The sequence below is a fragment of the Pezoporus wallicus genome, unplaced genomic scaffold (assembly GCF_028554395.1).
Source record: "Pezoporus wallicus isolate ANWC-B61680 ecotype Strahan unplaced genomic scaffold, APGP_CSIRO_Pwel_v1 contig_5935, whole genome shotgun sequence".
Classification (NCBI taxonomy): Eukaryota; Metazoa; Chordata; class Aves; order Psittaciformes; family Psittacidae; genus Pezoporus; species Pezoporus wallicus.
Genome location: NW_026637215.1, coordinates 1,285,176 through 1,296,987, shown reverse-complemented (window position 1 = coordinate 1,296,987; position 11,812 = coordinate 1,285,176). Strand labels below are relative to the sequence as shown.

Below are 11,812 nucleotides of genomic sequence, written 5' to 3'. Positions count from 1 at the left end.
CGGGGTCGCTGGCGCCGGGCCGGGCCGGGCCGGGCTCCGTGTGGCCGTGAGGCGCCGCGCTTCCGACGCCGGGGTCCGGCCTCCTGAGGCGGGTGCGGTGGGGGTGGCGCTTGGAGCCGCGGCCTGCGGGAGGGGGTTTAGCGGTGCCCCTGTCCCGGAGATCCCGGGCCTGGTTCGGCTTCCCTGTGAAACGGGTTCCGTCTGGAAGGAAAAGAAACAGCCGAGCCGCTGCGTTTTCCTTGGGGTTCGTTGCAGTAATTACTCAAAACAGGTTATACTGAGGCACGCGCGTGCCGTGGTTTTTGCTTCTCGGCTCATTCGTCTGCTCTTCTGAAGCGTTTTCAGCAGTTCTAGGGCTCGCCTTTCACCTTCAGTGTGCTCTTGGCTGAGAACTGGGGCACTGCAGTGCCCAGGAGGAAAAACACGTAGAGAGATAGATTAGATAGATACAGGTGAATATTGCTGAAGCATAAAAATGGGTGAATTTTAACTCCTCAACAGTAACTGTTTTGTTTCTGCTTCATAGGAGGAAACATCCATATTAGGTAATGGCAGCAGCAGCTTTTCATCCCCCAAGAAGGAAAAGAAGAGTTTTTGAGTCCTATGAATCTCCCTTTCCCGTGGAAGTCGGTGGGAAGGATTTCAGAATGTGCCGGGCTGAAATCCTTCTTAACAATGTTATTGTGACAAACCCTGAAGATATCAAGCAGCTTTATAACAAGGTCCGTACCCTGTTTCCAAAGTATTCTTGGTGTTTTAAACATAGGTAAAGCGTAATGCTTGTTAAAATCTGCCTGCCTTTATGCCTTCAATCCCCTTCAGCCTCTGGTAACTGTCCATATCTCCCTTCTCTCCTGAAATTGCTATAAAATACATATTCTGCATCAAATGTGAAGAGTATTTCATGCTTATCCCCGCAAATACATTTGGGAATGAAGTGACATTGTGAGCTGAAAAACACCTGCAGGACTTTGTGCTTGTTACGTTTAATTCTCTTTTCCAACATTTTATTCAACCTTGCAAAAGCATTTTCTTGTTTTTAAAGCCTAGGAGGTTGGAATATTAATGTTTTAGAAATGCTTGTAGGATTCTTTTAATTTCAGAGTGATTTCTTCCTGAGTAAATCAAGCTAAATTAAGCCTTTTATGTTGTGAGTACCCTTTCACCACTGCTCTTAGGCAATAGCTTTGGCCATCTCTTTGTTTTCTGTCGTGCATTGTCATCATGTTGATACATGGGTGTTTTCTTCTGCATCTGCTTTCAGAAGTCTCCTTGGAGGTGGTGGTTGACAAATATTTAGGATGGAGGAGAAAGTCTCACCACCCTCCACTGGTTAAGTCTTTGAGTGCAGGTGTTTAATACTGAACTAGGTACCAGATGCTAAGCAGCAAGTGTTAGGCAAAGCTTAAATGCTGCAGAATTTCAGGGTTGGGTTTTTTTCAGCTGATCTTGGCAGGCAATGTCTTATAATTTGGAAAGAAGTTAGTTTTTGTGTCGTGACATAATCAGGATTTTTCCTTTTCTTTGAAGGGCTATTTTGGCAAAGGCATTCTTTCAAGAAGTCGGCCAGTGTACAGCATTTCAGATCCTTCACTGGTTTCCAAGTGGCAAGGTAAATTGTGCCCATTTATTCTTCCATCCTCTTCCAATGGTGCTTTCCATTTTTCTCCAGTCATTGAAGATGTATTTTAGGTTGCACATAGAAAAATAATACCTCTACTGGGTCAGATTAAGGATCTCTCTCCTCATACCTGATGATAGCCAGTACAAGATGCTTAGGAACAGCACAGGAGCAGGAAACTCATGTCACTAGACCCTTAGTGCATTCTCCTAGTGTTCACTGGTTTGTTGCTTAGGAATTATGTAAGTGAAGTTGTCATCCTTGAACTTTTCTTCCTGTAGCTGTCCACTTTTTCTTGGGTTTACTGTAGATTTTAGTGTCATGGAGTTATGAGGCAAGGGTATGTAAAATTTAATCTGCTTATAGCCAATTGCATCTAGTCTGCTTTTGGATTTGACAGACTTTATTCTGTAGTCATTTACTTTATTACATTATTTTGTAGTGAAAGTCTTCATTCATCTTTTCCATGACAGTTCTGCCTCAGTAGACATATCCGGATGTTATCATATCCCTCCATAATTGTCTTTTTACGGGCAGGAGAAAGATAGTGCATTTAATTGTTCCTCGTGTGCAGGCTGCTACCTCTGTGCTTTTCCTGTTTCTGCTGTGTCCTTCAGTACAAGTGGGACCAAAATGGCATCAAGAATTGAGAATGGGAGTAGTTATTAGCTACAGCTTACCTTGGTGATCAAAATCACATGGAAACCTTTTATATTGATGAAATAATGTATGATTTTTTCTTTCTACAGGTGCTAACATAAACATGCCTATAATTACAGCTAAAAAGTAAGTTAATTTACATTAATTTATTCTTGGTGGTTTGGGGTTGGTTGTTTTAGAAAAGATTCTGGTTTATATTTCATCTTCCTGGCTTTCAGATTGTGGGATGTATAAATGATGATGACTTCTATTCCTTTTTACTTCATTTATAATCACATTATTAAAACTAGAAATAGAGTAGGGGATACTCAGCATGGCTTTTCATGTAAGCTTGCAGATATTAATTGCTGAATAGAAGCCAAGACTGAGTGCACACATAGTAGTATGGGTAAGTAATTCATGATAATATCAAGCATAATAAAGTTGTTCCTCAGCTGAGGAGGCAAAAGGAGTTTCTGGGGCACGTTATTTAAAGTAACTGATTTCCTTACTGAATTACTATAGTGTGAGCTGAAGTAGTTCTTGGACATTTGTGATACATAAACGTTTTACCTTGTTTTAAAAAGAAGTCTCTTTTAACACTTGTCAAAGCACTGTTGGAGCACATCTTTATTTTATTCCACTTCAATAGCATATGAGGTGTTAAGAGTGCGCCAGTCAGTTATTCTGCTTTAATCTTACGATAACGCTAAAAATTTTACTTTATTTAAATGTAGAAGTTATTCTCCTTCAGTCCTCAACTTTATGTAAGACAAAGAGTAGCAATATTACTGCAGTAGTAGTCTACTCTGTGACTGTTTTATGTGCCTGCAAATGCAGCTGAGCATCAATGGCAGTGTAATTACATTGGTGCAGAAAATGCAACATGATTAGTCTTGGTAAAGATCTGTAAGTGCAAATTATATGCTAATTAAATCACATGAGAAAGAGGAGTCTAACTACTTTTTGTAACACAAAGTACAGTACTAAATCATATAGCTTTCTTATGAGACTTCAGAGGGACTTACATTTTATATCGACGCATGAAATTTGCATTTAATTGTCATTTGTAATTCTTCATTACATGGTCTGTAATCGCCATGTTAGGATTTTGGTTTGGGAAGTAAAGAATATACTAAAGTTGTCCAGGTTTGGGTAAGGACAGCTGCATTCATCTGCCTGCAGCTTTTACAGGATGAAGATTAATGCCTTCAGCTGGACATTGATGTTGACTTCCAAGGAGAAATAAAACTAAAAACTCCTATCATAACTGAAATATATTAGAAATATTTACAGCTTTCAGTCATTATCTCACCAATAGGTTTTTTGTTGTTTCTTAGGGATGGGAGGGTTTTGGTTAAAACTGAAGGTAGTTTGTGTTGAAGATTTTTTTACACTGGTGTTTTCGCTATGCCATTGCTGTTGCAAAGGTAGCTAAAACAGAGCTTTGAAGATACTGTTCTTAGTAGTTAACTGTATGATAGATGAAGTGTGCAAGAGCTCTATATGCAAAGTCTTGTTGTCTGTTTTAGTCATGCAAGCTCTGATAACAAGATGCTTTTGCAGGGAATTAAGGCTTAATGCTTCCATGGGAGAAGGGAGCTTTTGGCCTGGTGAGGGTTTTGTTTTGTGAAACTCAGTGCGTGGTTCTTGTGCAGCGATGAGGTCAGTAACAGTGTTTGTTACTTCAGGAACTTAAAAGGCAAAATAAAGCCAAAGAAGATAGCAGAGTCTTGACGAGATAGCAGAGTTTCCTGAAGACTGGATTCCTGTTCCATTGTGCATGCCTGTATTTTGCATAGCAGTTACTGGGGTGTGCGTTTAGATTTGGTTTGTGAACAGTGCTGAATCTTGGGGGTTTCTTTTAAGATGCTTGTTTTTAAGATGTTAATTAAAGGATGCAATTCCCTAGACTGTCTCATTTATGTTACTTGTTTGCTAGGTACCAGTATCATGTTCAGTGGGCTAAAAGCGTTTTGCAAGAGCAAGGACTTGATGGCTGCTCAGTTACCAAAATTCTTGAAAATTACACTAAGCCTCTTGAGCTGCCACTGTTGGAAGAGGATGGAGCTAAACAGAGCGGTGCTAGTTGCAACAGAATGGGCCCAAGTACAGAAAACACAGAGCAGCTTTCTGCAGATACTGGAAATGTAGTAGACCCAAGTCCTGAGGATGAGGACAACGGCCGCAAGAAAGCGTGTTTGGAAGGAGATCCAGCATTTGATCCTGTATGTGGCCCTAAACAGGAACAAAGTGACTTGAAAGAGAAAGCTGAAGTGTCTTGCCAGGAGCATGGTTTTCTTGCACACTGTGGCTGCAAGGCAGAAGAGAGCACTGAGCAAAAGTCTTGTGCAATGATGAAGTCAAAAGAATGTGCTCCAGAATATGTATTGGTGCAAGAGGAAGAAGAATGCAGTGTATGTCCTGAAGATGAGACTGCTCATGGGCAAGAAAGCGTAAGGATAAAGAGTATCCTAATCTTTTAGAAGAGTGATATCAGCACCACTTTCAGAATTCAGTATTTTTTCCAGGTTAATGTAATACTGATTGAGTCTTGGGGTTTTGGGTTTTGTTTATTTTCTTGTAGCTTGTCAAGAAGGAAAAACTAGTGTGCCGAAGAAATCCATTTAGGATTTTTGAATACTTACAGCTCAGCTTGGAAGAGGTATGTTTCAGTGATTCAAGTACAGTACAACTTGTTTCCCTTTTAATCTGAAAATGAAACATTAATCTATGTTAAAGGTAATTTAATACCCGTTTCTAAGGTACGGGATTCTTCTGTGTCTCCTAAGTATTTAGACTGTCTTGGTCATTAAACTTATTTTAAATGTGATAATTACATGATCTGGTTTAAAAAAAAAAGAAAAGTTGGGTCCAATCCCATTTGCTTTACATGAATAATCCCACGTGTGGGACACCAGGGGTAGGGCTTCAGTATAGGAACACCAGGAATATACCATTTTATGCATCATGTTTCAGTTGTGCTGTCTCTAAATACACCCACGTGTGCTAGTTTATACACTGCCTTCAGGAGTCTGCAGCCCATGCTTCTGTTGAAATGTAAAGGGCATGGAGACAAATCTCAAAGTAAACTTTTAGGCAAATTGTTTGTCTTGATGTCATTAGGATTCTTGTGTAAAATTAATTTGAGACTTTGCTCTTGCATGGAATATAAGTTACAGGAAGAGTCTAGCTGTCAGTTAAACTTACTCTGTTTATTTTTTCAGGCTTTTTTCTTGGTGTATGCTCTGGGATGTTTAAGCATTTATTATGGTGAGGTAAGAGATGGGGTTAATTTTGGATTGCCAGTGATACCATTAGTCTGAGTATGTTTTAGTCTGAAATTTTTACCTACTACGACATATTTTATGCTGTTAATTCTGAAGGAGGAAATACCCAACAGAGTAATTAGGAGCTTCCTATAATGGCATTTCTGTTTATGAAATACTGGTCTGAAAGCTTTTAAGCACAGCTTTTATAGAGAAGGGGTTTGATTGTACCTTAGGCAGAAAATAAGGGGAAAGCAAGTTTGGGAGGAGTAATATGGCGAATAGTCTCTCTTTCCTGAAACAGAAAGATTCCTTGGCATTTTAAGTATTAATCTGTATCAAGCTACTGTTAATGTAATGACAAATAATTGAAACCTATGCTTCTAGTTTAAGATTTAGATATTCATTTAAACAAGGGCATTATGAGACTGATAGTGAAATGCTAAAGAAACTCTAAACCACTCACTAAATGCAGCAACAGGTTTCTGTCTTGTATCTAGGGATTTCCATATTTTATAGCTTGAAGCTCATGCTCTCTGCAGTTGACTGTGATATTTGATATTTGGTTATTTGGCTCTACTATACACAGTAGTCTCTAGCTGATTAATGTTAATACATATAATCTGATTAATATTAATACATATTAATACATATAAATATTAATACATATTAATAATAATACATATTAATGCCTTTTAGGAGCCCCTCACTATTTTGAAGCTATGGGAAGTTTTCAGCGAAGTGAAGCCTGATTTTAAAACAACCTACATGGCCTATCACTACTTCCGCAGCAAGGGCTGGGTCCCCAAAGTCGGCCTCAAGTATGGAACTGATCTCTGTGAGTAGCTTCCTTAGAAAACATGGAATCATTTGCAGCTGACTTCTTTTCAGGCAGAGCAAGATTCCAGTGCCAAAGCTGAATTCAACAATAAGGAGCTGGCTTTGCTACTTGCAGTTGTAAAAAGGCATTCTTGGCTGGACTGTGTTTCAGCAGGAGTTGGGATGTAAGTGGAAGACAACATCACGTATCCAGTAGCTGAAAAGATAGCTTGAAAGGTTGTTTTGCTTCATGAGGTTAAAAATTAATAGAGGGTTTTACTGGAATTCCCAAGTTTTTCTGTCCCCTTCTGAACACACCTGCATTGTTAACGTACAGTCTTTGGAACAGCAGGTTTGCATCTAGATCCCAGTTCATATCAAAGTCCATGCATCTCAGTGTTGATCACATTTAATGGAAGCTGGACTTCTGCTTAACTTAGAGCTAAGGCTGTTTCTGTATGGTATAGTTGTTTTTTGCAGGGGAGGATGGGGGAAAGTACTCGCTTGTTTCTTAAGGGTAGAGTTTCTAATCTTACATAAATAATTAGTAGTGTCTTTAATCCCTTGCTAAGTAAGAGCTGCTTGTTCTCTTCCTGAGAGGTGTGTGCTAGCCAGCTGCGTAAGAAAAGCTGTGATAGTTAAAGAAAATCCCCTCTTACGTGCTCATGACAAAGGGAAGATGGAAAAAGTAACCATTTAGCTCAGTTACAGCAGTCCAGCTGCAATGAATCTTGTATATCCATAAGAAGGAACTTTTAGTGGTTCTGGGGTGCAGTGTCTAAGAACATGTGCCCTGTGCCTCTCCTAAAACTTGTGGAAAATGCTTGCTTGGAACAGAAATTCAATGGCCTGTTGTGATATTTTACTTGGACTCCAGTGACTCAACTTCTGTTGCAAGTACAGTATTAAAAGAATGAATCTCTTGAAGAAAAAAGGCATCCTAAACTTCTTCCTGTGGCAGTTGCTGACTGTCCTTTGGCTCTTCTACTTTATCTTTTGCCTGCTACTCCCCTGTGCTGCTCCCAGGGATTTTTTGTCTCTTCCCCCCTTCCCCCCCACTCCCTCAGCATTCAGGTGTTAAAGTTTGTGTGTGGTTAAAACTTGCAAAGCATTTGAAAATATTTATGGAACATTAAACTCAGATGGGAACTCTGTGGTTATCTAACTAAGGTGTTTCTCTTTCCTTTCAGTGCTGTATCGAAAGGGCCCCCCCTTCTATCATGCAAGGTTTGAAGCTCATGTTTCTGTCTACTTTCTTAATTTCAAATTAATAAAAGTTTTTCACACAAACTTAGTATCTTGCCTGGCTAAACACATACTCTTCACTCACAATACTTTGCCAGATGCATTCATACTGGAAATGAAAAAGTTCTTTTAGCAGAGGTACTAAATGATTCAGTTTCCTTGAACTCATGTAGCAGTAGCAAGACGTTAAAAATGCAAAGTTGCAATGAGCATATTTAGCACTCATATGATGAATGCACTCAGGAAAGTGATTTAGTAATACCTCTGAAAATATATGGCAGGGATTATTAATATAATTTGGAAGAAAAAAACCTTTTAAGGGATGACATTTGTCTTTATTTGTTAGCTAGTCAGGTTGAACTAGATAGTGAACTGGTATTAAACCTCAGAATGGTGTCTGTAAGAGAATGCTACAAACATCAGCAGAAGGGTGCGAATGGAAAGTTCCAGTGAGCATATTCACAGCTTTATCTCTTCTCTTTTCCTAGTAGAAAGATACTTAAGTTTCTTGCATGCTAGCATATTGTTTAACACCAGTTTTCAGGCTTTAATTCTTAAGTTTAGTGATCTTCCTAAAACGGTAATTTTATTTCAGTGAATTTTCCTTGTTTTCCAGTTATTCTGTCATTGCTGAATTAGTTGATGATAATTTTGAAGGCTCTCTTCGCAGACCACTCAGCTGGAAGACCTTGTCTGGGTTGAACAGAACGACTGCTAATGCTTCTAAGGTAAGTGTCAGATGCTAGGTTTAAAATAGCTTTAGAATGATAAAAGTTCAGTTTAGTTCTGAAGAGCAGGGAGTTGGAGTGGGGCTGGATAGAGAAGCCTTCTGTTTCTGGTCTGCTGAAGAACACGTGGAGTTGCCAGTAGGCAAACAAGCTTCCTTTTGACAATATCCAGACGAATTCTGGAGGAGGCTTAGTAAAGTTCTGTCATCTGCAGGAAAGTTAAAAGCTGTGTCATGAACAGGAGAAAGATGAAGGGGCATTTGTTTCCTGTTTGCTACTGAAGTTTTTAAAACCTTCTCCATCTATAAGGACTTTCTTTTGAACAGCGATGCTGAAAGTCTCCAAAAGATTTTCTCTCTGATGGAACCTCAAATATAGTGCTTCCATACTTGCAGCCATGGTGCTCAGGTGTTGTAATTCTAGTTTATGCTTTGCTAAGGAAAAGGAGAGATGATTATTATACAGGTCTTGCAGAAGACATCTTACAGGAAACTTGGAATCTGCATTTCTAATTAACCTAAAAGTGCATAGAATCCTAGAACAGTTTGGGTTGGAAGGGCACTTAAAGCTCATCCAGCTCCAGCCCCTGGCATGGGCAGGGACCCCTTCCAGTAGAGCAGGTTGCTCCAAGCCCCTGTGTCCAACCTGCCCTTGAACACTGCCAGGGATGGGGCAGCCACAGCTTCTCTGGGCACCCTGTGCCAGCGCCTCAGCACCCTCACAGGGAACAGCTTCTGCCTAAGAGCTCAGCTCAGTCTCCCCTCTGGCAGGTTAAAGCCATTCCCCCTTATCCTGTTCCTAGAGGCCCTTGTCCAAAGCCCCTCTCCAGGTTTCCTGTAGCCCCTTTAGGCACTGGAGCTGCTCTAAGGTCTCCCCCAAGTCCAACTCAGCCTGTGAAAACTTGTATAGAAAGAAATCAGTTGAAGCTTGTGTATTCATGTTTTCTGTTTACCAACAGGAACTGATGTTGTGCTATTTGATTAAACCTTCTGACATGACTGAAAAAGACATGTCAACACCAGAATGTATGAAAAGAATTAAGGTTCAGGTGAGAAACCACTTCTCTCCTTTGGCTGTGTAGCTTTGCTTAGGAGCAGCTGGACGGTCAACTCTATGAGCCCCCTGGAACTGTTGCTTGCTTTTTAGCATGCTTTGTTTTTTGCACACAGCCGCAATGAAATAACTAAATTGCTTTGTGCCCCAAGGCATGAGAAGTGCCTTGCAGGCTTTTAAGAGACTGAAGATGATCTCGTCTAAATTAGAATGTTGCTGCTTGTGTGAATGTAAGCATTTGCATGGGCATACAGGGATGTTTCTGGAGCCTGTGAAGTTAATGCATGCTTAAAAATGGAGAAAAATGTGTGAGAGACCAGCGCACTTAGAAACAAATTAGTCATCTACTGGAGTTTCTCAGGGCGCACATAATACACATCAGTTTGCTGAAGGCTTCATCCCCATCCCTCACTGAAGAGCTGTACCTTTTTCTTTTCTTTTTCCCCCCATAATAACTGCTGGGTTTTATTTCAGGAGCTGATTGTAACTCGTTGGGTTTCTTCCCGTGAGCGCTGTGAGAAAGAGGAACTTTAACTGACAGGATAGGAAAAACTTCTTTTCTTAAAGCCACTTCTTATTTTTTTTACCTGATCTTCTCATGATGAACCATTGCCTCAGGAGAGTTTCTGTAAACAGCCAGTTGGTATGTATAAATGCTATTTAAAATGGGGTATATTCTGTTTACCGGAGAGGATGTTGTATTGAATAACTGAACATATGAAGGGGAAAATATTAAAGCTGTGTCCCAAATCAAACAACTTGTTTGTTTCCTTAAAACTTCCAGAGTGTATGTTTTGAGTGCTGGCTACGCTGCAGTGATTAGTAGTGGTATTGGAAGTACTCTGACGTTAATGCTGAACAGGCACTACAGCCTGCAGAGCCACTGAAGTCCAAAATCCAGATGTCTGCCTCAAAGCCTAAGCAATGAGGGCTCAAACAGTTTTCTGGGAGTACCTCACAGATTCATCAGAGTTCAACTTGGGAATTGGAAGGCTAACTTCATTCTGCAGCTCAGCACAGGCTCCAGCATGTCCTCACAAATGAGAGCTTCAACTTGAGTCTCCAAGTTTAATGCTGGTTTTTGGTTGGTAATTACAGTGAGCCACATAACCTTTTGGGATACCTCTGGTTCTCCAACCAGAACCTGACTTCACAGCCTTGATGAAGTTGCACAAACTTAGATGTGGGGAGAGGCACGGTTGTCACAGTAGTGAACGTTGACACACGTTGCTCTTATATGCCTAAGTGCTGGGATTTAATGGCTTCTTTTCACAGACAGTGCTCAGAATTGAGGAAGTCTTCCCAGAATGTGCAAGGATTTAAACTAATTCTGGGGCAAAAGTTAGGTGTTAGGCACCTTTCCCCATGTGGTAAGGTATTTGTCTCTCTTTGGGATTTGCAGGGTAAGATTCCTCCATGAAAGTAAGGACGTGACCTTCCCCGTGACAGCAAGATGCCCCAGCCACAAGTTCATGCCCTTTTCTTTTGATGCTATGCAGAAAACAGTGAAGGTTTGCAGAGTGAGTGAGAGGAAGTCAGTCTCTCTAGCCTGGCAGTTTCATCACTGTCTTTTTCCCTTTCATCCAGCAGCTGCAGCAGTCTGTAAGTTTATTTTCATAGTGCACTCGTAGCTCTTTGCGCCCTGGCCTGTCATTTGTTGTAGCACATACTAGGAGGCACTGCTGTGTTTTGTACCAAGGGAGGTGTGGAACAGCACTGAGGTCTTTCCTACCTTTTTGAAAGACTTAAATCATCTGGAGTGCAAATGTGGTATTTCCTATTGCTAAGGTACCTCTGTAAAACAAACCAGCCACCCAGCCAGCAGGTACTCAGCTGTCTTTCAAGAAAAGCCAAGAAGTAAGCATCAACTACACTGCATTGTAAGTATTGCTGCTTTAGATTCAGGCATTTCAATTCCATCTTGGCTTCCTTGCTTCACCATGCTGTTAGGATTTTTCTTCCACACACATACACACTGTGTTTTGAAAGAACACATTTGCTACAGCAGTAAGGATAAATGATAGCTGCTCAGAGTGACAGAGTTCTGGATTCTGTGCTCTTTTCATTCACTATAAAAAGGGGGTTGCCTCCTGGGTACAGGAAACTTTCCAGGGATGGTGGAAGTTCTGTCAACGCAGGCTGTTTCTACCAAACCACAATGTCATTTACTGAGGCAGTATTAGCTGTAAAGCCATGCCATGAATTCAGGAAACTATGTGCACCTCAAAGTGGAGGATCTTCTAATCTTTGCTTTGATTTAATGCTTTGACTGGAAGGATGTAAAGTGAAAATGTTAATTGCACAATAGCTTTTTCAAGCTGAACAGGTATGTATGTGTTGACTATATGGCAAGGTGTTTTATTTCTAGCTGTAGATGATGGTACTTCATATTTCAGTTCTGTTCTACCAAGTACCTCACATTAATAGTTGCACCATAG

The 11,812-nt window shown here is 40.5% G+C and overlaps 1 protein-coding gene across 1 annotated transcript; it reads left to right on the top strand.

The window, feature by feature from the left end:
- Window positions 1-501: 501 nt before the first annotated feature.
- On the top strand, window positions 502-10,150 carry TSEN2 (tRNA splicing endonuclease subunit 2). Its single transcript, XM_057404214.1, has 11 exons — window positions 502-722; window positions 1,531-1,612; window positions 2,371-2,407; window positions 4,203-4,716; window positions 4,848-4,925; window positions 5,488-5,538; window positions 6,229-6,367; window positions 7,539-7,575; window positions 8,210-8,321; window positions 9,280-9,369; window positions 9,849-10,150. The coding sequence occupies exons 1-11, from the start codon at window positions 549-551 to the stop codon at window positions 9,906-9,908; spliced, it is 1,374 nt and encodes a 457-aa protein (XP_057260197.1). The 5' UTR covers window positions 502-548; the 3' UTR covers window positions 9,909-10,150.
- The last annotated feature ends 1,662 nt before the right edge of the window (window positions 10,151-11,812 follow it).

Excerpts from the sequence above, each read along its gene's own strand:
- TSEN2 (XM_057404214.1), top strand. The coding sequence starts at position 549 with ATGGCAGCAGCAGCTTTTCATCCCCCAAGAAGGAAAAGAAGAGTTTTT. Across the intron at positions 4,717-4,847 it reads CTGCTCATGGGCAAGAAAGC|CTTGTCAAGAAGGAAAAACT; the intron begins GTAAGGATAAAG and ends ATTTTCTTGTAG. Across the intron at positions 6,368-7,538 it reads CAAGTATGGAACTGATCTCT|TGCTGTATCGAAAGGGCCCC; the intron begins GTGAGTAGCTTC and ends CTTTCCTTTCAG.